The sequence below is a fragment of the Electrophorus electricus genome, chromosome 7 (genome assembly GCF_013358815.1).
Source record: "Electrophorus electricus isolate fEleEle1 chromosome 7, fEleEle1.pri, whole genome shotgun sequence".
Classification (NCBI taxonomy): Eukaryota; Metazoa; Chordata; class Actinopteri; order Gymnotiformes; family Gymnotidae; genus Electrophorus; species Electrophorus electricus.
Genome location: NC_049541.1, coordinates 11,774,800 through 11,800,733, shown reverse-complemented (window position 1 = coordinate 11,800,733; position 25,934 = coordinate 11,774,800). Strand labels below are relative to the sequence as shown.

The 25,934-nt window shown below is 41.0% G+C and overlaps 2 protein-coding genes and 2 non-coding genes across 9 annotated transcripts in view; 3 read left to right on the top strand and 1 right to left on the bottom strand.

The window, feature by feature from the left end:
- Positions 1-782: 782 nt before the first annotated feature.
- pfkfb3 (6-phosphofructo-2-kinase/fructose-2,6-biphosphatase 3) lies at positions 783-8,544 on the top strand. 2 transcript variants are annotated; one of them, XM_027020693.2, is made up of 15 exons: positions 783-1,099; positions 3,195-3,320; positions 3,489-3,585; positions 3,712-3,775; positions 3,868-3,942; positions 4,035-4,091; positions 4,183-4,307; positions 4,415-4,622; positions 4,908-5,054; positions 5,163-5,267; positions 5,482-5,611; positions 5,715-5,777; positions 5,871-5,935; positions 6,048-6,223; positions 7,567-8,544. In XM_027020693.2, the coding sequence occupies exons 1-15, from the start codon at positions 1,018-1,020 to the stop codon at positions 7,571-7,573; spliced, it is 1,527 nt and encodes a 508-aa protein (XP_026876494.2). In that variant the 5' UTR covers positions 783-1,017; the 3' UTR covers positions 7,574-8,544. The 2 variants fall into 2 exon arrangements, with proteins under 2 accessions (XP_026876494.2, XP_026876493.2); XM_027020692.2 differs by having other exon boundaries at positions 3,192-3,320.
- An 8,319-nt stretch (positions 8,545-16,863) lies between these two features.
- Positions 16,864-16,935, top strand: trnad-guc. The gene has a single exon. It is a non-coding gene; the product is annotated as a tRNA-Asp (tRNA).
- Positions 16,936-18,144: 1,209 nt separating this feature from the next.
- trnad-guc lies at positions 18,145-18,216 on the top strand. The gene has a single exon. It is a non-coding gene; the product is annotated as a tRNA-Asp (tRNA).
- A 4,938-nt stretch (positions 18,217-23,154) lies between these two features.
- Positions 23,155-25,934, bottom strand: part of prkcq (protein kinase C, theta) — an 18,230-nt gene continuing 15,450 nt past the window's right edge. For all 5 annotated transcript variants that reach the window (XM_027026823.2, XM_027026825.2, XM_027026824.2 and 2 more), the window contains 8 exons: positions 25,588-25,748; positions 25,220-25,393; positions 24,971-25,062; positions 24,760-24,822; positions 24,478-24,616; positions 24,066-24,254; positions 23,782-23,910; positions 23,155-23,653 (listed from right to left, as the gene is read on the bottom strand). In XM_027026823.2, the coding sequence (XP_026882624.2) occupies positions 23,495-23,653; positions 23,782-23,910; positions 24,066-24,254; positions 24,478-24,616; positions 24,760-24,822; positions 24,971-25,062; positions 25,220-25,393; positions 25,588-25,748 (1,106 nt within the window). In that variant the 3' untranslated portion in view covers positions 23,155-23,494. The remainder of the gene's footprint in view (positions 23,654-23,781; positions 23,911-24,065; positions 24,255-24,477; positions 24,617-24,759; positions 24,823-24,970; positions 25,063-25,219; positions 25,394-25,587; positions 25,749-25,934) is intronic.

The window sequence follows — 25,934 nt, the reverse complement described above, 5'->3', positions numbered from 1 at the left end:
TGTTCCTTTCTAATACTCTGTTGCATTAGTGGAAAATGTCCTGAAGTATTTGGACGAGTGATGCATTTATTATCTTTTGATTCTAGGCTAAATAACAAAAATAAAGCAATCATATGTTTAGGGTAGCCTAATGGACAAAACTCAATAATCGGAATTATATATATATATATATATATATATATATATATATATATATATATATATATATATATATATAATATATAAATTTTATATTATATATATATATATATATATATATATATATATATATATATATATATATATATATATATATATATATATATATATATATATATATATATATAATATTTTTATATTTATATATTAATATTTATTTATTTATTTATTTATTTAAAAAGTTGGGGGGGGGGGGGGGGCACCACGCTGCAGTGGTTTTCCAGAGGTGCAGTGTCAACCCGCACGTACGCAGTTGTGGAGTGTGGAAGTTGCCCATTTGGTGCATTGGCGCCTGTCTTAGTGTTTTGGTGGAATTTTCTGTTATTAATATCAGAATCCTTCATCATTTGAACGCAACAAATGCAGTTGTACAGTTGGCAATGCTTATGTTGAACGTGTACATGAATATAGTGTAAGTTATTTATTGATGAATGTAAAAGAATTCCATTTTTGGCATTTTGGATTTGGTGATTAATGTTCACCACTGTGTGGCGCAAAGTTCACGGCTTTACGCGCAGACACGCCTCTTCTATATCGTCACAGTGTCGTGATACCCATTCTTCTCTACCGGTTTAAAACGCGGATCTAGAGCAGCGTGGTGAAGATTACCGGCATACTTCAGTACGGGTCAAATCAACCAACGAAAAGATTGGGCCGAACGTTCAGAAGCGTCTTTTTGATTTTTGATTTTAATACTAGGCTTCGTTTGAGCTAGATTTAGCTTTCGTTTGCGTTTTGCGTACTTGGCGACGCCTCCGAATTCCCGAAGCCGGTGTGCTGTGAACAAGTTTCTCGCTGCGGTTTCGCCAACACCAAGGAATGACTAGAGAACTCACACAGAACAAAATACAAAAGACCTGGATTCCGTCAAAGGATGAAAAAGCCGCTGCCCCCCGTAAATGTAAGACCGAGCTCGTCTTTGTGATCTGGTGAATTGCGTGTTGAATTGTCTGCTGGTTGCGCACATCCGTTTTATCACTCTCTAATATTTTAGGCTGTTAACACATTCAATGTAATGAGCTAAAGCGATGGAACTGAGAGATGTATATCTATATCCTAAACGATACATAGCCTGCACATCCATATAAGATTCCTTCCTCCTATTTGGGGGGATGCGGTTCTGCTGCCTACACAAATGCCGGTAAGCACCGTGTAATGGTACGTACGTGACGCGCGCACCGTTAGTTATGAAGGCGTGAGTTATTCGGGTTTATTCTAACAAACAGGTGACCTGGAAAATGTTATACCTGAAATATTCGGAATTCAAATAGGTGCGTGACAGCATAGGATACCGGGAACTTACGGCTCTTAAAATGATACTGTCTAATTTCACCGTATGTGCTTTTTATTTACTCTTTTGACTGGCGTCTAAATATGTGTTTCCCCCCAAACATATTATGCATATTGTATTATATAACATATATTATGATAATTTCTTGAGAAAAAGTGTGATTGGTTAACAGCGACTACACGGTTTTCCTTTCCCCGGTACTGAAACGTAGGTCAGGCTTACTGGAAATAAAGAGAGAACGAACTCCGCAACTCTCGCAGCTCGAGGCATATTTACTGGCTTACAGACAAATGTAGGAAGTACAGCAGCGCTTACTCATCGGTTTGCTAGTTACAGTGACATAATCGGGAGCTGCGTCTTGCTGTCTAGCCTAACTGGGGGTGCCTAAAGCCATAATGATCAGGACGCATGCGTATACAAATGCGATGCAGTAGGTGAATTGCAAAGAATAAGCGCAAATTTTTTTAACAAACGCAGCTTCACCTGTGTGTAGCAGAAACGATAGCCTAGATGAAGTAGGCTACATCTAAACTAGTGTAAATGATTCGACTGTCTTCAAAAATACAAAACAACAACAACAAAAACCCAACTAAAATAATCTAAGCTAGTTCACACAATAAATGTGTTGTATCAGTGACAGATGCATTATGTCATTCTTAATGAGTGGCGGGTTCTGCTGACTGAGTGGTTTCAAGTAGCGCGATCACCTGCTGAGAACTTTGGGCTCCGTTGCTTTCATATGTGAGCTGCCCGGAGGGCCCGGTGGAGACGCGCGCTTCGTCACGCAGGCATTGGCGTCCCCCCCCCCCCCCCTCCCTCTAGGAGCAACTGAGGCCACTGTAGGTTCAACGAGGTTATGCTGCATCGCGGCAGGTTGCAGAAAACCGCCTCACATAAATGAAGAAGTATTTCAATTAAATTTACAGATTTGTGGATTCACTGGCTTATGTGTGTGTCCTGACTGGCCCATTCTGTGAGCAGCTGGCTGTAGAAAATAACTAACATTTCTTGCTGGGGGAAAAAAAGACATTTCACACGTTAAAAAAAGTTAAGCGTTAACCTTTCATGTCGGGATGTGTTTCTTTTTTTTATTTTGCATAGGACAGTAAACAGACTGTAGGTGTTTGAGTATCTGTTCTTGGCGCATCCTCTGTGGGTGTGGCCGGAGAGGCAATTGGCTGGAGCAGGTTGGCAGAGGGTAATGGGAAGAGATGCCCACAGACGGCCTGGGCACGTGCCGTTGGAGCACGTTGATGGGCACTGGCGTGAGAGAAGGGTGGGGGCGAGATCCTCTCTTCTTCCCTTCATCCCTGCTCTGCTTGTGCTGGCAGTGACTTGCACATGCACACACACACATAGATGCAGACACTCACGTGTGTGGTCAGAGTGACCTAATTTGGGATGACCCGGGGGGGGGGGGGACACGTCTCGTGCAGAGAAAAAGTTAGGGGAGGATGAGAAGGGGGGGGGGGGTTATTGAGTTTACATACACTCACACACACGAGAGTAGACACACGCGCTTATGCACACAGATGTGTACTTGCACATGCATGAGTGCACATGCACACGTACACATGCATCCATTCTGAGTAATATGATGGGTAGTGTGACATGCTGTGTACCAGCATCTAATTCATTTTTATTCTTGTATTTAGCCAATGAAGTATGAAATACTACTCCCTTTGTCCTTTTTCTCTTGCAGCAGGTGGGGGTCCTTACTTGGCCAACCCTCCCACGGTCATAGTGATGGTCGGGCTACCCGCTAGGGGCAAAACGTACATTTCAAGAAAACTCACACGCTACCTCAACTGGGTTGGCATGCCCACCAAAGGTAAACTTGGAAAATTCAATAGATTCTCCTGGAAAATAACACATGTCCTGTTAATTAATGCTAAAGTTATTCAGCTAAATTCATATATTAATCGTCGTGTTTGGAATATTGCACTACAGCTAATGTTTATTCAGTTTAATTTTTTTAATTATGCATGTCTTTTTCCAGTCTTCAATGTTGGCGAGTACCGCAGAGAAGCAGTGAAGAACTATAGCTCCTATGATTTCTTCAAATCAGACAACAAGGAGGCAGTCAAAATAAGAGAGTGAGTTACCCCCTCTTCAGACTAGCAATTGACCCCAGTCACATTAATGGCAGAACGACTTATTATTATTTACTGTTTTATATATTAGTTCACATACTGAGTGATTTTTTTTTTCTGTTCTTGTAGACAATGTGCCTTAGCTGCTCTCCGAGATGTCAAGACTTACCTCACTGAGGGTGGTCAAGTTGCAGTAAGTATACACGCTCTCAAAACATGCACACGCACGCATGCACGCTTGCATGCATGCAAACAGTGCAGAGTTTTAGATGTCATTGCCTGCAGGTTTTTGATGCCACAAACACAACCAGAGCCAGAAGAGACATGATCCTGGAATTTGGAGCCAAGAATGACTTCAAGGTCTGTCATTTGGTCTTGGCATTCAGTAGTACTGAGGCAGAAAGAGGCTGCTATGAAAACAGGCCTTTAACTCTGACTCCTGCCTCTTACAGATCTTCTTCATTGAGTCTGTATGTGATGACCCAAATGTGATTGCAACCAACATCATGGTATGTTCACCACAATGTATCTCGACAATGATAATGGTGCATGTGAACATGAGTCTGATGACATTTCATTATAAACTTCCTCTGTTACCAGGAAGTGAAAGTGTCATCTCCTGATTACCAAGACTGCAACAAGACTGATGCCATGGAGGACTTCCAGAAGAGGATCGCATGCTACAGAAAAAGCTATCAGCCCCTTGACCCAGATGACTATGACAGGTGCGTGCACATAGGTTCACTGTAATGCTTGTGCCTAATCACATTTAAATGGAAGACGCTCACATTCACTGCTGCATGACTGATGTTTGGAGTCTTGGCCTTCTCAGGAACTTGTCCTTCATCAAGGTGATCGATGTAGGCTGCAGGTTCTTGGTGAACCACATTCAGGACCACATCCAGAGCCGCATAGTCTACTACTTGATGAACATCCATGTGCAGCCACGCTCCATCTACCTGTGTCGCCATGGCGAGAGCTATTGCAACCTTCAGGGCCGTCTGGGTGGAGACTCGGGCCTCTCCACCCGTGGCAGAAAGGTACAGCCAATGCAGAGCCAAGTGGCCTTGGTGAAGCATATGGTTTAGCAAATGCTTCTTCATTTTATGGACAATAACACAAGATAAGAATATGAATCTGATCCTTGTTGACAAGTGGAATGCCTATTGAATGCCTCTCTCTCTCTATATATATATATATATATATTTTATTTATTTATTTATTTATTTATTTATTTATTATCCCATTAAAAATAGACAGGGTTCTATGAAGGAGCTGCTGTATATTTATTGGCTGACTGACTCTCTTATCTCTGTTTCTCACAGTTTGCTTCTGCTTTGGCCAAGTTCATGGAGGAGCAGAACCTGAAGGACCTGAAGGTGTGGACTAGCCAGTTGCGGCGAAGTATTCAGACCGCTGAGGCCCTCAATGTACCCTACGAGCAGTGGAAGGCCCTGAACGAGATTGACGCGGTACATAGGCCAGGGCAACCGCCTTCTTGATGCTTGGCTTCCTTTCAGCCCACCACAGTCCAGCCCACATCGGAAATGTTTCTAATAAGCCACACCGTGTGTCTGCAGGGTGTGTGCGAGGAGATGACATATGAAGAAGTGCGGGAGCGGTTCCCTGAAGAGTTTGCTCTGAGAGATCAGGACAAATATTACTACCGCTACCCAAGTGGAGAAGTAAGTCTCATAGATTCAGGAATAATCAGCAACCATAACAAGAGGCGCAAAATGGCTCTGTTTATTATGCAACATGTAAAAGCCAGCAGTCCTGCATGGTGAACTGTGTAGCACGTAATTCTGGATTCTGCCTATGGTTTCTGTTGAGCAACCTGGCACACTTACACAAACAACACTGCCAAGATTCCTACTTCAACTTGTCACTTGTGTCCAGTCGTATCAGGACCTGGTGCAGCGGGTGGAGCCAGTGATAATGGAGCTTGAGAGGCAGGAGAATGTTCTAGTCATTTGCCACCAAGCTGTCATGCGATGCCTTCTTGCCTATTTCCTGGACAAGAGTGCAGGTAAATCATGCCTACACTGTCATCAATTATTGGCTGCTGCTTTCCAGCTGCCCCTTTTTGATTGGCTGCGTAATCTTACTCACCCCTGACCTTCTGGCTGCAGATGAGATGCCCTACCTTAAATGTCCGCTCCACACCATACTGAAGCTGACTCCGGTGGCCTATGGTAAGACACTTGCCGTTATTAACACCATTATTAATGACACTCAGACCCTAAGCAATAAGGCTTTAACCCTGAGACATTTTATTTATCTTTTAGGCTGCAAAGTGGAGTCCATCTTCCTGAACATTGAAGCCGTAAACACACACCGGGACAGACCCGAGGTAAAAAAGCACTGCTTTTAAAAACACAAACGCGAACTGTGCCCCTCAAAGTTGGACAGGAGGCTGGGTTTCACTCGCTCCTGTTGACCACCTGTTGGCTTTGTTTCTCTAGGAGGTGAAGCGAGGTCCGGTCACCTTAATCAGGAGGAACAGTGTGACTCCTCTCACCAGTCATGAGCCTGCTAAAAAGCCTCGCGTTGATGCCCAGGACGGTCACGCGACCCCTGACCTCCCTCCGGCCCCGCTCACCTTCTGTGCCACTGCAACTCCCTCACGCTGTCTACACAGGTGCGCCATCAATGACTCTCTGCTATTAACATGTGTGTATGTGGGCATGTTCACCAGCCTGCCGCTGCTCAACCTCACGCATTGACTCGTACACTGCTCTATATTCTCTCTCATAACTCGATAACCTTCTAGCTTCTCCATTCCCTTCTACCTCCCTGGCTGTTTTTTCCAACTATCTTCATACTTCAGTACTTGAGTACAGACAAGCTTGAGGACTTGTCTGTACTCATGTCTATTCTTTGCATCTTCCTTATTTATTTATATCTGATGGGCCAGCTCGTGTGGCTAATTTAAATGATCACAGTATTCAGTCTTCTATAACAAGCATGCTAAGAAAGTTCAGGCAAGTTTCACTGCCATTTAGAATGTCACTCAAGCCTCCTGCGCTTTACAGCATCACTTAGTAAAGAATGCCTGGGATTATTCCTCTCTGCCTAGTCAGTAGTACATAACACCTCATTCTGTAACCTTGCAGTGCTGCCGTGTGTGTATCAGCTAGGCTCTTGCCCATTGTCTGTTAGCTAGTTGACACAGATTAACCTCTTTCCGGTCTTTTCTTTTGGCTCTTTGTCTTTTGTCTTCTAACACTTGTCTGGTCTGTCTTGTGTCTGTGGCTCTGCATCGTGTGTCTGAAGAAGGATCATGTTCCGCCACCTGAATGTTGTTTGTACTGTTTCTTGGGTAATATCAGAGCTTCTGGCGCACAGAAACACTGTTCTGAACGCATTTCTCACTGAAGACATTTAAGATGTGATCAGTACAGACTCTCAGGGGTGGCAATTACTGGCATTTGAGTGAAGTGGGACATTTGAGTTCTGATCACTCTCATGAACGGAGCATTCCACTGAACGAGGAAGGTTTTGCCCACACACAGGGCTTTACCATTGCTACCTCACATGACTTCCCACAGGGAAAATACTTTTTTAGATTAAAGTGAGGGGAAGGGCAGGGAGTAAGTTGCACAACTAGATGGTCTGAAACCTACACAGAATCTATATTTCATGCCAGGACAGGTTTGACTTAAAATAGCACAGGGGAAATGAGAAGAATTAATTTCATTCAGAGTTCAGAGAACACAGTCTGACAAGAAAGATTTAACACAATTCCTATCATATAAATCATTATACATTTTGCTGCAAAACATATCAATTGATCAAGTCAATATTCTGTTGTATGTCCTTATACATAGAATCATTTCCACCAAAATATGATGGAGTGAGGTATTGCATATGCTTACTCTCTGTGTGCGTTTCCTGGCGAGACCACTGCTTGAACAAACCGGCTGGCCCAGCTGACCCTTAACAGGAGACTAATTGCAGTGAAACTTTGTCCTCTTCCTGTAGAACCTGAAAAGGTGTGCAAGCGAGAGCTGCGACATCCCACGCCTCTGTCAGAGAAGAAGATTGCGTATGACGTCTCAGTGGCTGCCAGACTGTGGCCTGCCCAGTTCTCTCTCAAGAGTCCAAGAACCTTCAGCTCCTCCTCTTCCCCTGGTCAGGAAGCTCGCATCAAGTAGCTATCTGGCCGTGTTTAAGCCTCCAAAGTAGCTTATTGATCTGTGAGCATTCTTGCAGGCCTGCATGCTTGCGAGAGCTGACAAAGGAAAGAATTTAAGGGGTTGCTGATCCTGAAAAAGCCACATTCACACCACCATCGCGATTCGAAATCTCCACTTCCCCTCCTGTTTCCTCATAGGATACCGCTCATCACACAGCTCCTGGGTGTGGGGTGAAGACACTTCACACCTGTGCAGTCATGACACCCCAAAGACCATCTATGGTTGTGTGGGTGTGTGCTGACTCACACACTAGGCCTTAGGTTGGGCCACATATTCATATGCTAAATAACTAATGAAAGAAGTGACTGCTCCTTGTATGTCATTTCATTGTGATCTCTGTGAGGGTTGTAAATGCATCTCCCTATTCTGCTGCTGGCTATTTGGCAATTGTTTGCTGTAGCTGTTATTAATGCACGTTTTTGAGATTTTGTCCCATGCACTGAGAGATGATGCTGTTTGTATGTCTGTTTAATGAAGACATATTAGTGCTAATATGTATGCTTGATAAAGGTGAAAGTCATGGGTGTATGTAATGGGGATGTGTATGTGTTCATATTGACAGGATATTTATTTTTGTACAGTACATGTTGATTGTGAAGTAATTTGTTTGATATAATAATAGAAAAACAGAAAAGCTTTTGTACTTCATGTACAATAAATTCCTAAGAGTGCCTAGTCCTTTGGCTCTAGGGCCAATAATGCTTTATTGTATGTATGTATGTATGTATGTATGTATGTGTGTGTGTGTGTGTGTGTGTGTGTGTGTGTGTGTGTGTGTGTGTGTATATGTGTGTGTGTGTGTATATATATATATATATATATATATATATATATATATATATATATTATATATATATATATATATATATATATATATATATATATATATATATATATATATATATATATATATATATATATATATATGTGTGTGTGTGTGTGTATATATATATATATATATATATATATATATATATATATATATATATATAAATCTCACACATCAGATTTTGATTATTTCAGCTTTGTAACTCCTTAGAAATGACAGCTAGAAAATTAAGCACATTAAAATACAATATTTGATATTTTATTTCCATATAATCTTGATGTAAACCAAATGTTTACAGATTTAATTCCAAAGTATTTGTACCTGTACATTTTTTTTAGGTAGCGTGCAAAATTTCTAAATAGAAATCAATACAGAGGCAAGCTTCACTGTTAACACTAGCTCAGCTGTATTGGGGGTGGGGAAATATCCTGAAGTTGTTTGATGTTGAGATGCACTTTGCAGAGCCATGATTCTGGCTCATTTTGTTAAACAGTTTTGTTAACATGATGTAGGTGCAATGTACTATATAATTCTTAACTCTAGTAACAATTATTCCTAATTATTGTTGTTTGCTTCTGATACTTGAATTCTGTATTTTGTAATGCTGTATATTTTCTCAAACTATTTATTTATTTTTAAGATAGGATGTAATTTACATTTTGCGTTAATCTTTGCTGAGATTATGGCTCAGATTGTCAAACTAGGCTGTTCTTTTAAGAAGAACAGCAAACAAATTTACAGTTCTTTTTTTTTTTTTTTTTTGTACTTTCTTCACCAATAAAGAAGGAAACATTAAGACATCTGGCTTTATTTGTTTTTACTGCATGCAGTTTAACTTCCCTTTCTTTCCTTTTTCCCCACAAAAGGTTGGCCAGAAATCTTCCATCCCACTGTGCACTCAGACTTTTCTATTTACACACAGAGTCCAAAATTAATTCCAAGTCTCACCCACGCTATGATAGTGTTTTTTATGGGTGTAATTACAGTGCTGTAATGGTTGCCAGGAAAACAGTCCCCACATCACCATACTGCAATAATTGAAATGACTAAGAACCTGTATTGCTTCTGCCAAATGTTTAAAGCATAATTCCACATTAAATCTGGATTCTTCCCATCACATAATGTTTTTTCCACTCCTGGGGAGGCACCTGTACCCACTGGAGAGGTCCTTCCTTATTCTGCATTACTAGCATCAGTACCTGAGGTGATATTCAGTGTTCGTGATCCACTGGAGATAAAGTCTGAGGTAGTGGGTTCTGAGATAGCATCTGAATAAAACATTTCGGATGCTGCGATTTGCCTGGCTGTGAGCCATATGTCTGGTTGTGTGATTCCTGTTGTTCTTCTTTGACCCCTTTGACCCCTTTGACCCAGCACTGATGCTGTTCACAGGACTGCTGACCACTGCTGCTTTGCCTTTCACAACATTCCCAGTAAACCCTTGAAACCCTTGTGTATGAAAGGCCTTGGCGGGCAGCCAACTGGGAAATGCTAGAACTGGCACACATAGCTTTGGCTGTCATGCCATGTTCAGAGTCAATAAGGTGAACTGTTGTGCCCACTGCGACACTAAACCGAACAATAATGTTTGTCTGTCGAAGCCGCATGTTGGAATGTGCAATTTGCGCAAAAGTGGAAGCTCATGGTATGTAGTATGCTCCTTCCCAATTTGATTACAGAAAATTGGCAATGTACTGTGACAAAAAACTAACATAAATTTGAACTTTATAATTACTGTGTAAACTTTATAATAAATTCATGCAATTGAAGCAACTGACATACATAACAAAAATGTGCTTATGAACATGTATGTATTTTATGTATAAACAAACTGAGAATACAGCAGTTTACCAGAGTGAAAAAAAAAAAAAAAGTTTAATCATTTTCTGTATAAACAATGTTCATTTGAAGTGGGCGTATTCAACAAATATAAACTAATACACATATCCTAACCAGGACCTTAATGATAAACAAAAATAGTGACAATATTGCGTACATGGAGGCATGTTGTTGTATAGGCAAACATGGTTGAGATACTTGTCATTTCAAAAATCATCTGTTTGACATGGTGATTAATCGTTATCAGGTCAAACTGTTTTAACTGTGCCTGATGTCAGGGTAAGGAATCTGTATGGTGACTGAAAGCAAGGGATATCCCGTTTGGACCTGTAAGAGAACAAATCTAAACATCACTGGTGCAATCATACAATACCATGACTGCAACCCCTCTATTGTAACATAATCAAGCTGTTTCACAGAATTGTGCAACAAAAACTGCGATAATACTTCCACTTCAGTCCTCAGTCCATAAAACCTCAAACCAACAGTTAATTCCATATTACAGAGGGCCTCAGAGAGACTTGGTGAGAGAGCAAGGGCTTTGCACTGGTCTGAGGTCAGCAGTCTAACTATGTGTGTATGTGTGCAGTCAGGCTATGTGTGTATGTGACTGCTGTCAGGCATGGCACAGTGTGCTGTAATAGTTATTTATAGTAGAGTGTCCAATCAGACTGAAGAATTAGCATGTATCTTATGCCTCAGTACATAATGATCTCATGGTAAATTCAAGTGTTTGCTAATCAAATAGTTTCAATGCTCAATGTAATATTGTAAAATCATCCATGCATTAACTTGAGGAGAGTAACATGTAATCTTAATTCATGTTAATACAATGGCTGGAAGGAACTTATGCAGTGAAGTTTGGCAATGATACTGAAACCACAGCTTCCTGTTACCACGGTCAGCTTGTAAGCATCCATCTGTCTCACTCTCTCATAGAATGCATTTTTCAGCATACATTTAGATCTCAGAATTTTTGGCAACTTTTTTTCTTTCTCTTTTGCTCAGTCACGTGCACTATGAATGTGACTTCTCACAAGTCTCCCTCTCATCACATTTACATCACTTTAGGAATCAATGTGGGGAAGGGAAGAGAACCTCTTGTATGAGAACGTTCACAGAGAACACATTTCCTTTATAAGCACACCATGCAGGAGAGGGAATAGGATAAACAAGGTGTGAAGCCTCTACCCGTCTCAACTGCCATGGCTACTCCCACCTCCCCCTGATGTCACTTCCTGTAGCGCACCACACCACCACCCTAGCCAACTACTTCTCCATTGCCACTTAATGGATGTTCTGATGCAGGATGGGTCTCGGACACATGCACACCTCGGGACAAGACTAGGATCTCTAGAGAGTTGGACTAGACATGAATTGCTTATTTTTTCATTTTTTATTTTTCAATTTAAATTGTTATTATTGTGGTGACCATTGTCAGCCAGAGGAGGATGAGTCTTGGTTCCTCTCAAGGTTTCTTCCTCATATTCTAGGGAGTCTTTCCTTGCCACTGTCGCCCTTGGCTTGCTCATTGGGGGATTGGACTTGGACATTTGTAAAGCTGCTTTGTGACTCTTGTAAAAAGCACTATATAAGTACATTTTTGATTTTGATTTGAAGTAACATGGTTTCAAGTATTGCTTTGAACTTCAGGAAAGCTAGGAAAAGTAGCTACCAATTCACCAAAGCTCACACACAAATGCACTAAGCACCAACTGCACCTAGCTTTTGCTGTAGATAGTGTTCCAATGATCCATTTATGCCTGTATGCTTTAAAAAGAGCTATAATTCTCTTTATGGTGATTAACAGGTTGGTTAATTACACTGGTACTGAACTTGGCTTTTCATTCTCCTTAGTTTCATGTCATTATCCAACAAAGGATTTCAGTCCTTGAGGTTTTTCTGGTTGAAGGCAAAAAAAGACTCCTTGAGTACTTTCAAGGGTAATGACACACAAAAGTGAGTCATCAGGCATGCATTCCTGCTGTTGCTGTGGTTCTTTATAAAGCCACTGGTCCTTTCTTTAGTCTCCATGGAGATTAGCTGTTGACAGGGCAACTAGGGAACCAATCAGTAATTCATCAGACATGGATTTTCTTGCATCATGGGGCATTCTGCACATAGTACAGACATTTGACTTCGTATGCACAGAAAACCGGAGCCCTGGTGGCTCTTACCGAATTCATGGTCTGAAAAAAAGTGTCCCAAATAATGGAACCAGATGCTGGCCCAGTCAGGAGATTAGAGGTTTTGTTCTTGGTGGGTGAGTTAAAAGGAGAGCAGTATTTTCAATAAAAGGAAACAGACGTGATAATCCTGCACCTCCCTCACATCACTGCCCTCTCCCGAGGGTCAGGACAATGAATATGCAACACAGTGCTCAGAGAAACATGAAAGACAGAGACATACTAATCAAAAAGGGAAATTGTACATGATGACAGCAGTGACCAGGGAAACATGCACAAGATTTATTAATCCAAAAGAATAAAGGTGCATGATAACAGTGATCTAAACAAAATCACAATGCCAGTTTCATCTCTACATCCTTCACCTGCATTAATTACAGGTTAAACATCCTTTACTGGACATGTGCTAACAAAACAAACAGAACAAGTCCGAGCAGAACAGGAAAGAAAGAGCCATTCATAAAACTTCATTCGTTGTTTCACAGGACATGACGACGTAATCTAAACTGATACAGTAAAGCTAGTGTTGAATCTGAAATGGGATCAAAGCGAACTCTGTGGGGGGTTGAGCGTAGCCTTGCAGAATTGAACACTGCCGATTTGACTGTGTAAACTGGCAGCAGCAGCTATGAGGCGTTCCGTTACGCAGTCATCTCCCTTTCCCTTAATCCTTTGCTATGCATCTCTATTTCTCTCCCACATGGCTGTATAACTGATCCTCCAGCTGTGACGAGGTGTGCTAGGGCTCACGTACTCCACTCGCTCTGCTCGCCCCTTTCCCGCTTGCTTTCTTATATTTTGCATTTCACTGTGGGCAGGCCAACACATACAAACATACATACACAGGGAAAGCTATTTAAGATGCTTTTTTCTTGGACGAATAGCCTACTTAGCTTTAAGTACATTTTAGCTTGTGATAATGTTAGCATCAGCGAACAAATGAAGCTCACCCCAGGAGATTTGTGCACAGGTACTGCATATCAACAATGGTACACAGTGCAACTTCTTCCAGTAAGTTAGTTTTACATGTTAAAGTTATTTTTTCTTAATTTGGTTGTGCTAGGTTTTTTCCATACGAACAGAGACATAATATAAGTTTAAAATTTGTAAACACATTCCTAGGACACATTGCATGTCCCAAAGTGCAAGCAATTCAGAGAGCTATTCAGACATCTTGCTGTCCAGCATGTTCTGTCTGTCATTTATGAGGGCTACTCTCCACAAGAGGTGTTGCAAAGTCAGGAAGGGAGGAGAGAAAGAGAAGTCTGAGGTGGGGAAGAAGAGAGAATCACATGTGGACGTGATTCCTCGCACATCACAAATGGAAATGGAAATAAATGTGAGTTACTGAAAGCCAACTACAAATAAATCCACAGGTTTCCAATTTAGGTACAAATAACAGTGTACATTTAGGCCAACATTTTAAAGTCAATATAGCTTGATTCTAAAGTAAATATGTTGAGATTACCTCCTAAAAACCCATGTTTGGTGTGCAATAGGACTGACAAAGGAACATCCATAACTTGAACATGCAATCAATCTTCGTCTTTTCTCACACAGGTTGCTGTGTGTGATGTAAGTTGTCATGAGTCCCTTTGGATGGCAAACATTTTATTTTTTCATAATCACTTATTGGGATTGCAAAATGAAGATAAATCAGGCTTTAAAACACTATTGAACAATGGTCTAAAAGGTTACAAAACTCCAATTACACATCTTTCATCCCAACCTCAAAAATGTGTCATGAGCTTCAGATTAAGCTACAGGCTAATATCCATGGTCTTGACACTTTTTTGAGGTTGGATTTAAAGAAGTATAATTGAAGTTTGTCATTTTTGAGACCAATAGTTGTTTCCAGCTAAGCCATTACCACAAAAAATGTTTGGCTTCCAAAGTGACTGTATGCTGCTTGTGTCATAGCAATGCTTGTAACAGAAAACTATGAAAAGTCATGATACTATATGTCACACACAGCAATCTGCAAGTGAAAAGAACATCCATGAACTTGAACATCCATGAATCCACGAACATGCAGTTACAAACCTTTCCATGCAAACACAGATATTTCCCATGAGGCTCAAGTCTCATACACTTGTCCAAAGACACAAATATGTGTGCACAGACACACACACGCACACACACACACACACACACACACACACACAGACACACACACACACACACTCTCTCTCTCTCTCTCTCTCTCTCTCTCTCTCTCTCTCTCTCCTTTTTGGACGGACAAAAAACAAACAAGATGAATGTTAATGTGTATTTGTGTGTGTGTGTTTGAATGTGTTTGACTGCTTCTGTTTTCCTGGGAACAGTCTGGTGGTGAGATCAGGGGAGAGGACCATACAAAGCAGAATAGCAAAGAGTGTTTTTCTTACAACACAATCACAAGACCTTTGTGCTGTTGCCAAGTCCATTACAAAAGCACTCATATGGACTGCATAAAATATTTCACATTTTCCTTCAGTTCTGTTTGTAACATAATTTAATAATGAGAAAGACAAGATAATTTTTTTGGACAATGCCATAAATTGTTGTCTAAATCAGAATGTCAAAATGTCTATATGTTCATGACTATAGCTTTTTAATGTGCACTCTATTACATGTATACTGTACATAAACACTTCATGAGAATGAGAATTGGAGGGGCTTCAGTTCTGCTTTCGTAGGATCTCCTCTGGGCAAAAAAAGTTAATTAAAATCTAACTAATTAACCCACGTTTTATACAGAATCACTAACATCACAGAATATCAGTCATGCAGATTGGAACATACTGAAGTGTTCTACTTCTAGTGCTCCAATGAAGTTTTATGTCTTTCTGTCCAAGTCGCTTCCATTGGACATGGGCTGAGTTTATGGCCAGCATCACTACACTAGGGTGAGCATCCCCACTGAGCTCTACTCTCCGCCGGTTAAGATGGTCTTATTTAGATGATGCCCTTGGGAAACTGGACTGCAGTGTACTCAGTGAGCTGGTATGTGTCTTCATGAATTACAACACAGCTTACTGTGCGCATCATTACAGGGGAACATCATCACTCAACATCGGATTTTACAGAATGCAGTATCCATGCTCACAAAGCACATCCTGTCACTACAACAGTCTGAACCTATTACACTTATCACAACAGGGTGTGTTTTTGCCTTTTATGTAAATGACGTCCTTTGCCACGTTCCTTGCATTGGCGCGTGTGTGTATATTAAACAAATTGGAAATCCAAATTTCTCTATCCCCACCTTTAGCATTTTTCCTCTACATAAACAAAAATAGCAGTGCAAAGAAACTGTCAGCTAGTCACATATACAATCAATCCCATGGGATGATTTCAAACACAAAAAAAGGTTTCCCCCAGGCAAATGGCAACAGTAATGAAAGCAGACCACCTGTCCTCCTTACACACCTTCTGCCTGCTCAAATAGACCTTCACCTCGTTACACCTGTCCTCCTTACACACCTATGTGCTCAAATAGACCTTCACCTCGTTACACCTGTCCTCCTTACGCAGCTATGTGCTCAAATAGACCTTCACACCGTTACACCGACGATGACGCACCAGTTTCGTGCGTTTTCTTTTTTCTCTGCGCTTATGGGAAAGGAAAAGTACACATTGTTGGATAAATGTTGCCCCCAGCTGGATGACGACGGTTATTGCAGCGTATTAACTCGTTGCAATGACTTGCGTGTATACAGTATGTGACATGGTAGCCATGATAGCAGTCTGCATTGCCGGATTCTATGTATTAATGGCAGAGTTGTTCTTGACAGATAACATCCGTTTGCCCAGTAATATTTTATAAGAACACAGGTGCATGCTCGGTGCATTCATTATGCAATGAATACACTCAATATACACGCTAAAGAATAGTGATCCAGAAAGACTGGAAGCCTCCTGCATTTTAATGGGGGCTTCCTGACGCCCGCAAATTGTAGACAATATCCTGGAAATCATTTTTGAGAGAGAGAGAGAGAGAGAGAGAGAGAGAGAGAGAGAGAGAGAGGGGGGCGGGGGGACCTACGGTTGGGTTCTGCCTCGTCCATATGACTAGACGGTTGTACCTTCCTGTCCTCTTGAGTTTTTGCAGGCCGGATAAAGGAATTGCACAAAAATCAGCGTAGTGGAGAAATGTTATATTTAATTTAATATTTTACGTTTATAAGTAATATTATCAGTAGCGAGGCTTCCGATGATTAGTAGCGACGCTTCTAAGGGTCTTCAGTCCTCGTTAGTATAGTGGATAGTATCTCCGCCTGTCACGCGGAAGACCGGGGTTCGATTCCCCGACGGGGAGTCAGTCTTTATGCAAGAATCATCTAATGTTATTTCTCAATTGTTTAATTCAACTTCACCCCGGTACACTTGTCCTCCTTACACACCTTCTGCCTGCTCAAATAGACAGACGTTCATTACACCTGTCGTCTTTCCACACCTCTCTGCTCAAACAGACTTTCACCCATTACACCCGTCCTCCTTACAAAACTATCTGCTCATTCACCCCATTACAGCTGTCCTCCTTACAAACCTATGTGCTCAAACAGACCTTCACTCCATTACACCTGGCCACCTTACAAACCTATCTGCTCAAACAGACCTTAACCCCGTTACACATGTTGTTCTTACACACCTATCTTCTCAAATAGACCTTCACCCCATTACATCTGTCGTCCTTACACACCTGCCTGCTCAAAGAGACCTTCCCCCAGTTACACCTGTCCTCCTTACACACCTTCTGCCTGCTCAAATAGACCTTCACCTCGTTACACCTGTCCTCCTTACACACCTATGTGCTCAAATAGACCTTCACACCGTTACACCGACAACGGGGACGATGACGCACCAGTTTCGTGCGTTTTCTTTTTTCTCTGCGCTTATGGGAAAGGAAAAGCACACATAGTTGGAGAAATGTTGCCCCGAGGTGGATGACGACGGTTATTGCAGCGTATTAACTCGTTGCAATGACTTGCGTGTATACAGTATGTGACATGGTAGCCATGATAGCAGTCTGCATTGCCGTCTTCTATGTATTAATGGCAAAGTTGTTCTTGACAGATAAGATCCGTTTGTCCAGTAATATTTTATAAGAACACAGGTGCATGCTCGGTGCATTCATTATGCAATGAATACACTCATTATACACGCTAAAGAATAGTGATCCAGAAAGACTGGAAGCCTCCTGCATTTTAATGGGGGCTTCCTGACGCCCGCAAATTGTAGACAATATCCTGGAAATCATTTTTGAGAGAGAGAGAGAGAGAGAGAGAGAGAGAGAGAGAGAGAGAGAGAGAGAGGGGGGGGGGGGGGGGGGTGGGGACCTACGGTTGGGTTCTGCCTCGTCCATATGACTAGACGGTTGTACCTTCCTGTCCTCTTGAGTTTTTGCAGGCCGGATAAAGGAATTGCACAAAAATCAGCGTAGTGGAGAAATGTTATATTTAATTTAATATTTACGTTTATAAGTAATATTATCAGTAGTGAGGCTTCCGCTTCTCAGAGTCTTTAGTCCTCGTTAGTATAGTGGATAGTATCTCCGCCTGTCACGCGGAAGACCGGGGTTCGATTCCCCGACGGGGAGACTTACATTTTATGCAAAAATTACCCAATTACTTCATTCCGCTTTCAAATCATTTTCACTTGTTCCTAGGCTGTCATTTCCTAAAACGCTTGGTATTAGACACAGAGAAACATTACCTTAGACAGGGGCACAAAATTATAGACTAACTCTAAATTATTTTGGAAACTATATTTATTGCTGAATTTTGCTAAATGATCTACACAAGCAGTGGGCTAATATATCTATTTTATGTTGAGACCTGATTTTAAAAACTCTGTTTTTTATTGCATAATCTACTCTACGCAACTACCGCTCCTGTTTAGAGCTCCCGTGGCCACTAGAGGGCCCCCCAAGAGCTCTCTTTTTTTTTTTTTTTTACACTGCAATGGGTTGAAACATTTTTGCAAGTCCTTATATGTCATCAGTCGAATCTTTGCTTCAACAAGTAGGACTGGGGCTTTGGGGTTTCGATTAACTAAAACGGTTTAAACTGATAGTACCAGTGAGAAAATATGTTAGGGGTAAAGAAAAGCTAATATGAAGTTCATCACTGTATGCGTGTGAGACAAGAAGTGATAAGCGATAATGTTGATGATGAAGTGTCTACTCAAAATTCAAACTTCTGCCCTGAGCTACTGGGTCTGTAGAAACATTACTCTTACCTCTTTGGAAGAAGTTATGTTGAAGAAAAAAAAAAACTCGTTCAGAGCTACAAAGTGAATTGTTCTAAGCAAAAAGGTACAATGTCTACATGGGAGATTTCTACAGGTAATGCCTGAGTTTGTAGGCGGTAGAGTACAGATAACAGGACCAAAAAGAACAAAGGAAAATCAGGAAATCTGAAACCAAAGCAAAAAGCTGTGGAAACTGAAGAAGACATCTCTGATCAAGAGTCTCTCAGTCAAGACGAAAAAGGCAAAAGAGGTCGCACAGAAAAAGACCAAAACACGACGCGGTTCAAACAGAACAGTAGCGAAAACCAAATCTACTGGCATTTGAGTATTCAGTGTTATTCTGATGAACGCCTGTTTAAATATAAATGTCAATTAGAACAGTTTATATAAGGGCAAACAAATAAATAAATTATGGAAAAACACTTTATGTGACGTAAAAATACTGCCATTATTCAGCTGCTGAGAAAAAAAAAAGTTTTTAAATGTAAATGGGCCTTAACAATAAAGAGGGTGGGAGTAGGAAGAGAAGATGTCATTTGTTCTCAATAGATGTAATGATTGCACATCATTAGAGTTCTTCTGAGCCCCAGACAGAAGATTCTCAACCATTATGTGGGTATACATGTATAATTTATTAATTAAATGGTGACTTTGCACATTAGTGCATTTAAAAGTAGCTTGAAAATGTTAACATTCTTCTAAAATGTCTGCTGATTTATGCCATTAAGAAGGATGTATGTGATTGAACACTTCATTCTAAATGTAGTTCACCAACAAAAAGAGACCTAAAAGGGGGTAAATGTGTGAGAAAAACACATTCCAGATGTTTCCTTTGTGGTCTGCCATGCTTAACAGTTGTCTCCATGGCAACAACCACATCAGGGCCTTTTCCATCTGTGCTTCATCCAGTATCTTTTCCCAAAATAGTTCAGTATAGTACCACTCATTCATTGTTATTAACCTTATTATTGCCACTGTTATATCTCTTCAGATCTTGAGCTTGTAAAGTGGCTGCTACTAATTGCCTGAATAGTAAATCGAACACAAAATATAATAAGACACTTATATGTCTACCAATTTTTCTGCAGTCTTCCTACATTCCCATATCCATTTCAGAAGCACAACATACATCAACATATATCAAAATATATCAACATATATCAACAGGCCATGGCATCCACCACTGGACTGTAGGGAATGGCCAATGGGAATGCAGAGTGGAGTGCAGCGAGCACTCCCAGAATGCTGTGCACCTCTCAGCAGACTCTATTTAGTTTAAAAGTTAAATGTTGTAAATAGATGTATGGTGGACTTGTGTTCATGTGTTGGGTTTAGTCCAGTTGTGTCATTTTAGTTAATTAGTGGATGAGAAATGTGTCTACTGTCTTTGTCGTGTGTTTTTTGGTTACCTTTCCCCCATTTTACCCGATACCATTCGGTTCCTTTTCTGGTTGGTTGCTGTGTGTGAGTCTTTTTTAAAGAACTGTTCCATGAGCAGAAATTGCATTCTCTGGTTCTTCTACGCCAGTGCTAAAATGTTTTGAAGGCAGACAGTTAGTGCTATAAAAATATAGACCATTTCACAGGCGAAGCTGCGGCACCACTGCTGTTGAGGAGTGACGAGGCAGACGAGGCCTTGCTGGCAGAGATGAAAAAGTTGACGTCCTTGTGAATTTTTTCCTTTTTTCTTTACAGAATTAGAACTATGAAAAATGTAAGAGAAAAAACATTTGAGTCAAGCACCTAGAGTAAACAGAATAAAGAATAAGAAATTTTGTTATTAAGGCTCCTTAAAGGTTAACCTGAAAGACAGTTATACTTGTAGATTAAGTATCTATTGTTGTAACTGATTGTTTCATTAGTACTGACATTATCTATTTGCCTTTTGTTCATATTACAACTGTTTCTATATTATTTAATAGTTTTTTATTTATTTGGATTGTTTATATTTCAACTTGGTTGTTTATTTGTTTTTTGTTTTTTTTTAAAACAGAGGCCAGATTAAGCCAATGAGTGCCGAAGTGTGTATCAGGTAAGAATCACCTATCCTATTTTGCATGACTCACTAGAGAATTCCAAACTGTCTCTGAAAGCAAGATCAGTACAAGAACTGTGTGTCGGGGCTTCATGAAATGGGTGTCCATGGTTGAGCAGCTGCACACATTCCTAAGATCACTGACAAGTGTCAGCTAGAGTGGTTTACAGCACTCTGCCCCTGGAGTGGTGGAAACATGTTGTCTGGAGTGATGAATCACACCTCACTATGTTGCAGTCTCATTGACGAATCTGGGCCGGGCAAACACCGTTGTCTGCTAGCTACCAGACTGCACAGTGCTGAGAGGAATGTGTAGTTGGGGAGCGATAATGGCCCAGGGCTGTTTTTTCAGGGTTTGGGCAATCTTAATGCTACAGCATGCAAAGGCATTTTAGACAAATATGATTTTTATATTGTATAAGAAAATATTGTCCATTCTGTTGCATAAATGAAAAGCAGAGTAAATTCTGGAAGCTGTAAAGAGGTAATTGTTGAGAAAGGTGAGGTATCATCCATTTCAAAAACTGATGAAACCATGTACTGTGTAATCTGTACTGTGTACTGTGCACTGTCTACCGTGGACTGTGTCCTGAGTACTCTGTACCATGTACTGTGTAATCTGTACTGTGTACTGTGTACTGTGTACTCTGTACTGTCTACTGTGTAATCTGTACTGTGTACTGTGTACTGTGTACTGTGTACTGTGTACTGTGTACTCTGTACTGTGCACTGTGTACTGTGTAATATGTACTGTGTACTGTGCATTCTGTACTGTGTAATCTGTACTTTGTAGTGTGTACTCTGTACTGTGTATTCTGTACTGTGTACTGTGTATTCTGTACTCTGTACCATGTACTGTGTAATCTGTACTGTGTACTCTGTACTGTGTACTCTGTACTGTATATTCTGTACTCTGTACTCTGTACTCTGTACTCTGTACTGTGTAATCTGTACTCTGTACTGTGTATTCTGTACTCTGTACTGTGTACCATATACCGTAGACTGCATACTGTGTATTCTGTACTCTGTACTCTGTACCGTATACCGTGGACTGTGTACCGTGTAATCTGTACTATGTACTGTGTACTGTGTAATCTGCACTGGCTTGTACATATGGCGAGATGAAAGTACTGGAAGAGATGAAGCCCAACAAGATTTTTTTTTTTGCCAAGAATCAACCAATTCTGCATATCTGGCACTCTTTATTCATTTATATTGTTTGCTTATTGCTCCCTGATAAGACTCTTATTATCGTGCATCCTCCTCCCTTTCAGACATACAGTATGACTATCTTCTTTCTTTCCTCCTTGCTTTCTTTCCCTATTCTGGGTGGGTTTTTGTTAACGTATTCTATATACATAAATTAGACATAGGTAGCATAATTGTTTATGCACTAAAATTGCCAACTGTCTAATAAAAACCTATTTAACAACAACAATCTGACTTTGCCTTAGTCTAATAATATAATTGTTTCTTTTCACATTGTCTAAAAAACAGGATCACTTATTATAGTATAAGAGTATGCAGTTTCATTATTCTTATTTTGTAAAACAGTTAAATGTATTTTTGTAAGTAAGTATAATGTTGTCCTAAATGTAAGGTATTATAAAGATACCTCCAGTGTTCTTGTAGGTGTATGACCATTCGTGTCAGCAGTGTGGAAGGCATATATCAAAATAACCCAGCAAAATGTGATTCATTTTGGTTAAATTACATGTCAACATGTCAACATTTTACACATGCAGTACAAAATCTTTATCAATGTCAGACTTCATCAGTTCACATTACAATGGCATTTATAACAAATGTATGAGAAACAATACTTCACAGCAGTCACATGGAGACAACCAATAATCTATAATTAGCTGCCCCTAATAAGCACAAATAATAAAGCTTAACATGCATGCACGCACACACACGCAGACACACACACACACACGCAGACACACACACACGCAGACACACACACACACACACACACACACACACACACACACACACACACACACACACACACACACACACACACACACACAGTTTTGCCCATATTCCATATTCTAGGATTAGTTAGGACATCAATTTTCTCAGATAGAATCCTACGCTTGTACAGCTAGGTGCAGTTGAAACTAGTATTAAAATCCAAAATTGACATATATTCATCATAATACGCAAAATACATGCTAATTTTGCATTACCTTGCTAAATTAATGAAACTCAAATATCAATCCATGTGTGACTCAGAACGTGTTGCCATTATATCATGTCTTTAGGAGTGGAGATTTGATCAGAACATAATTTAAACTCCCCAGAACAACTTAACCCCCCTACATGAATAAATCTCTCAACATATGTAGAGAATAACACCATATTGTGTTATATGGAACTGGTTTTGCCAGTGCAAACAATGTGGAATGGGTTGGGACAGAACAGGGAAAGGGGTATCCTCTGATGAACAAAGGCTGGACTTGCACATCAGTTGGACATCACTTCTTTTAATTAGCACTGCATTTCCGCTGATGAGAATGGATCCATTTGGACCCTCCTGCTCTCTCAGTGACACGAGAACTGACGTATCCCTTGGGTGCGAAGCTCAGATGTTTTTAAAGCGAGCCATGCCTGGGTTGATGAATGAGAAGTTGTTGAACATCGACTGGTCTACGCTGTTGATAAGGGTGCGGTCTGCGCACGAGAGGCGGGGCTTCTCATTAATGAACTCCTTATCGAAGTTGCTGCAGTCGCTGGGCGAGTTCTACCCATGGAGACGAGGCAGCAGGGAGGTAAATTCAGTGGCAGTCAGCTCTGATGTTGTACAGACATTTAATATACGTAAACAGTAAAGGCAAACGGACTTGGCGGGACAGCGGACATGAAGCTCACCACAGTGGGCTTGAAGGGCGGCTCCACCTGCCGCTTTTCCAGCGCGCTCCAGTCAGTGTCCCTGAAGAAATTGTGCTGCCGAATGTTGCCTTTCACACCAAGCCTCCGCTCAGGCTCTCGCACAAACAGCTGCAACCAATCCAAGAGCTTGGTCAGAGTCAGGTGATAATGCATCCATCAATCAGGGCAGAGAGGGGAGTTAGGCATGAGGCTGCTTTTGCTACGGTTATTAAAGTCATTTGCAGGTGCCTTTTTGAGGTTCAGTCAGGTTAATAAAGTCATACCTTAACGAGAATATCCCGGGAATCTCTGGCCAGCCAGCGTGGGTAACATGGGTCATCTGTGCGGATAGACTGGAACAGCTCCTCCTCATCATGCCCATGGAATGGTGACTTACCAATCAGCATCTCATACAGAAGGACCCCAAAAGACCACCAGTCTACAGATGTGCCATATTTTTGCCCAAGCAAAATCTGCCAAAGAAATGTGAACCTAACTTACTTTAACTTACATAACCTCTTAGGTGATTTGAGTGATAGACGCCTACAAATTCTCAAGAGTTTTAAAGTACATTTTTTCTAATTGCATTAGTTTCAAGTAAATGAAAATTAAAAAAAACATGAAAGCACATGCAAATAAACTGAAGCAGTGATCAGCTCATCATTTCAGCAGCCAGAATATGTCAGGACGCATCACCTCAGGGGCGATGTAGTCAGGGGTCCCACAGAAGGTGGAGGTACGAGCTTCACCAAACATATTTTCTTTACACATGCCAAAATCCGCAATCTTAATGTGGCCATCAATATCCAGCAGGATGTTATCCAACTTCAGATCCCTACAGAAAGGCAATACACCAGCACACACACACACAAACACACATACATATGCATAATAATTTCCTATCATCCAGTTCACCCACCTTCAGTACACCACCGCTACAGGACCCCATCATGTTAATGGACATTTGCCTGTGCTCACCTGTACACAATGCCTTTTGAATGTAGAAACTGCAGTCCACATATAATCTCAGCTGCATAAAACCTAGAAACAGAGTTGAGATTAATGATTTCAATTTTATTGTGTGTGTATGTGTGTGTGTGTGTGTGTGTGTGTGTGTGTGTGTGTGTGTGTGTGTGTGTGTGTGTGTGTGTAGGAGCAATAAGTAGGCATAAGTGTATATGTGTCATACGTGGAGCGTGTGAGGTCAAAACTGTTGCAGGCCTGGATATGGAACATTAAATCTCCTCCATTCAGATACTCCATCACGAAGAACAGATTCTCCTAAATGACCACATGGGTGTGCACACACACACACACACACACACACACACACAAATACACATGAATGCAGATTGGTTAAAATTGAAAAATAGCAATATTCAGTACCACATATGGGTTGGGGTTTATGTGTCTAAGTAGGTATGTGTGTGGGTGTTACCTTGGTCTGAAAGGTGCAATACAAATGTGTGAGGAACGGGTGCTCCCAAGCCAGAGACAGAACTCTCCTTTCCACCATGGTGCATTCCACATCATCGTCCATCAGAACCACGTCCTTCTTCAGAGCCTTCACCGCAAAGAACTCGCCTGTGGCTCTCATCTCAGCAAGAAACACCTACAGAAACACACACACACTTACCGTCATACCAACACAAGAATTTCACATTTAAAAATAAATAATAAAATAAAATTTTTACTATATTACAATGTTTTTTCGGTTTCCAGAGCAGTATGAAGAGCATGAGTTTTTAGACTTGAGTGTCTGTGATGTCTTTTCTTCCTTTTATTTGAGCACACACACACACACACCTTGCCAAAGCTGCCTTTCCCCAGCATCTTGTGCAGAGTGAAGTCATCTAGGGTGAATTTGTGCTGCTCTTTGCGTGGGACAGCATACAGGGGCTCCACATCCTCACTGAAGCTTGGTCTGTCGCCCTCTAATGGCGAGTCCCAGGATATACCCTGATGCTCTGCAGGGGAAGACAAGTTGGAGCTTGTGTGCTCAGACGACCCGAAAACCTGGCACAAGCAATGTTAAAAATGTGCAAATGCAGAGTCTGGAATATGACTATGGACTGCAATTAAAAGTAACAACGGTGAATATTTAACTCTTCATTTCAGTAACCAACATGACCCAGTCTTTGTATATATCATGT

Bases quoted from the DNA above. Each gene is read 5' to 3' on its own strand.
- pfkfb3 (XM_027020692.2), top strand. From the start codon at position 1,018: ATGACTAGAGAACTCACACAGAACAAAATACAAAAGACCTGGATTCCG. The intron at 3,943-4,034 runs GTCTGTCATTTG...TGCCTCTTACAG, and splicing joins GAGCCAAGAATGACTTCAAG to ATCTTCTTCATTGAGTCTGT. The intron at 5,936-6,047 runs GTAAAAAAGCAC...TTGTTTCTCTAG, and splicing joins CACACCGGGACAGACCCGAG to GAGGTGAAGCGAGGTCCGGT.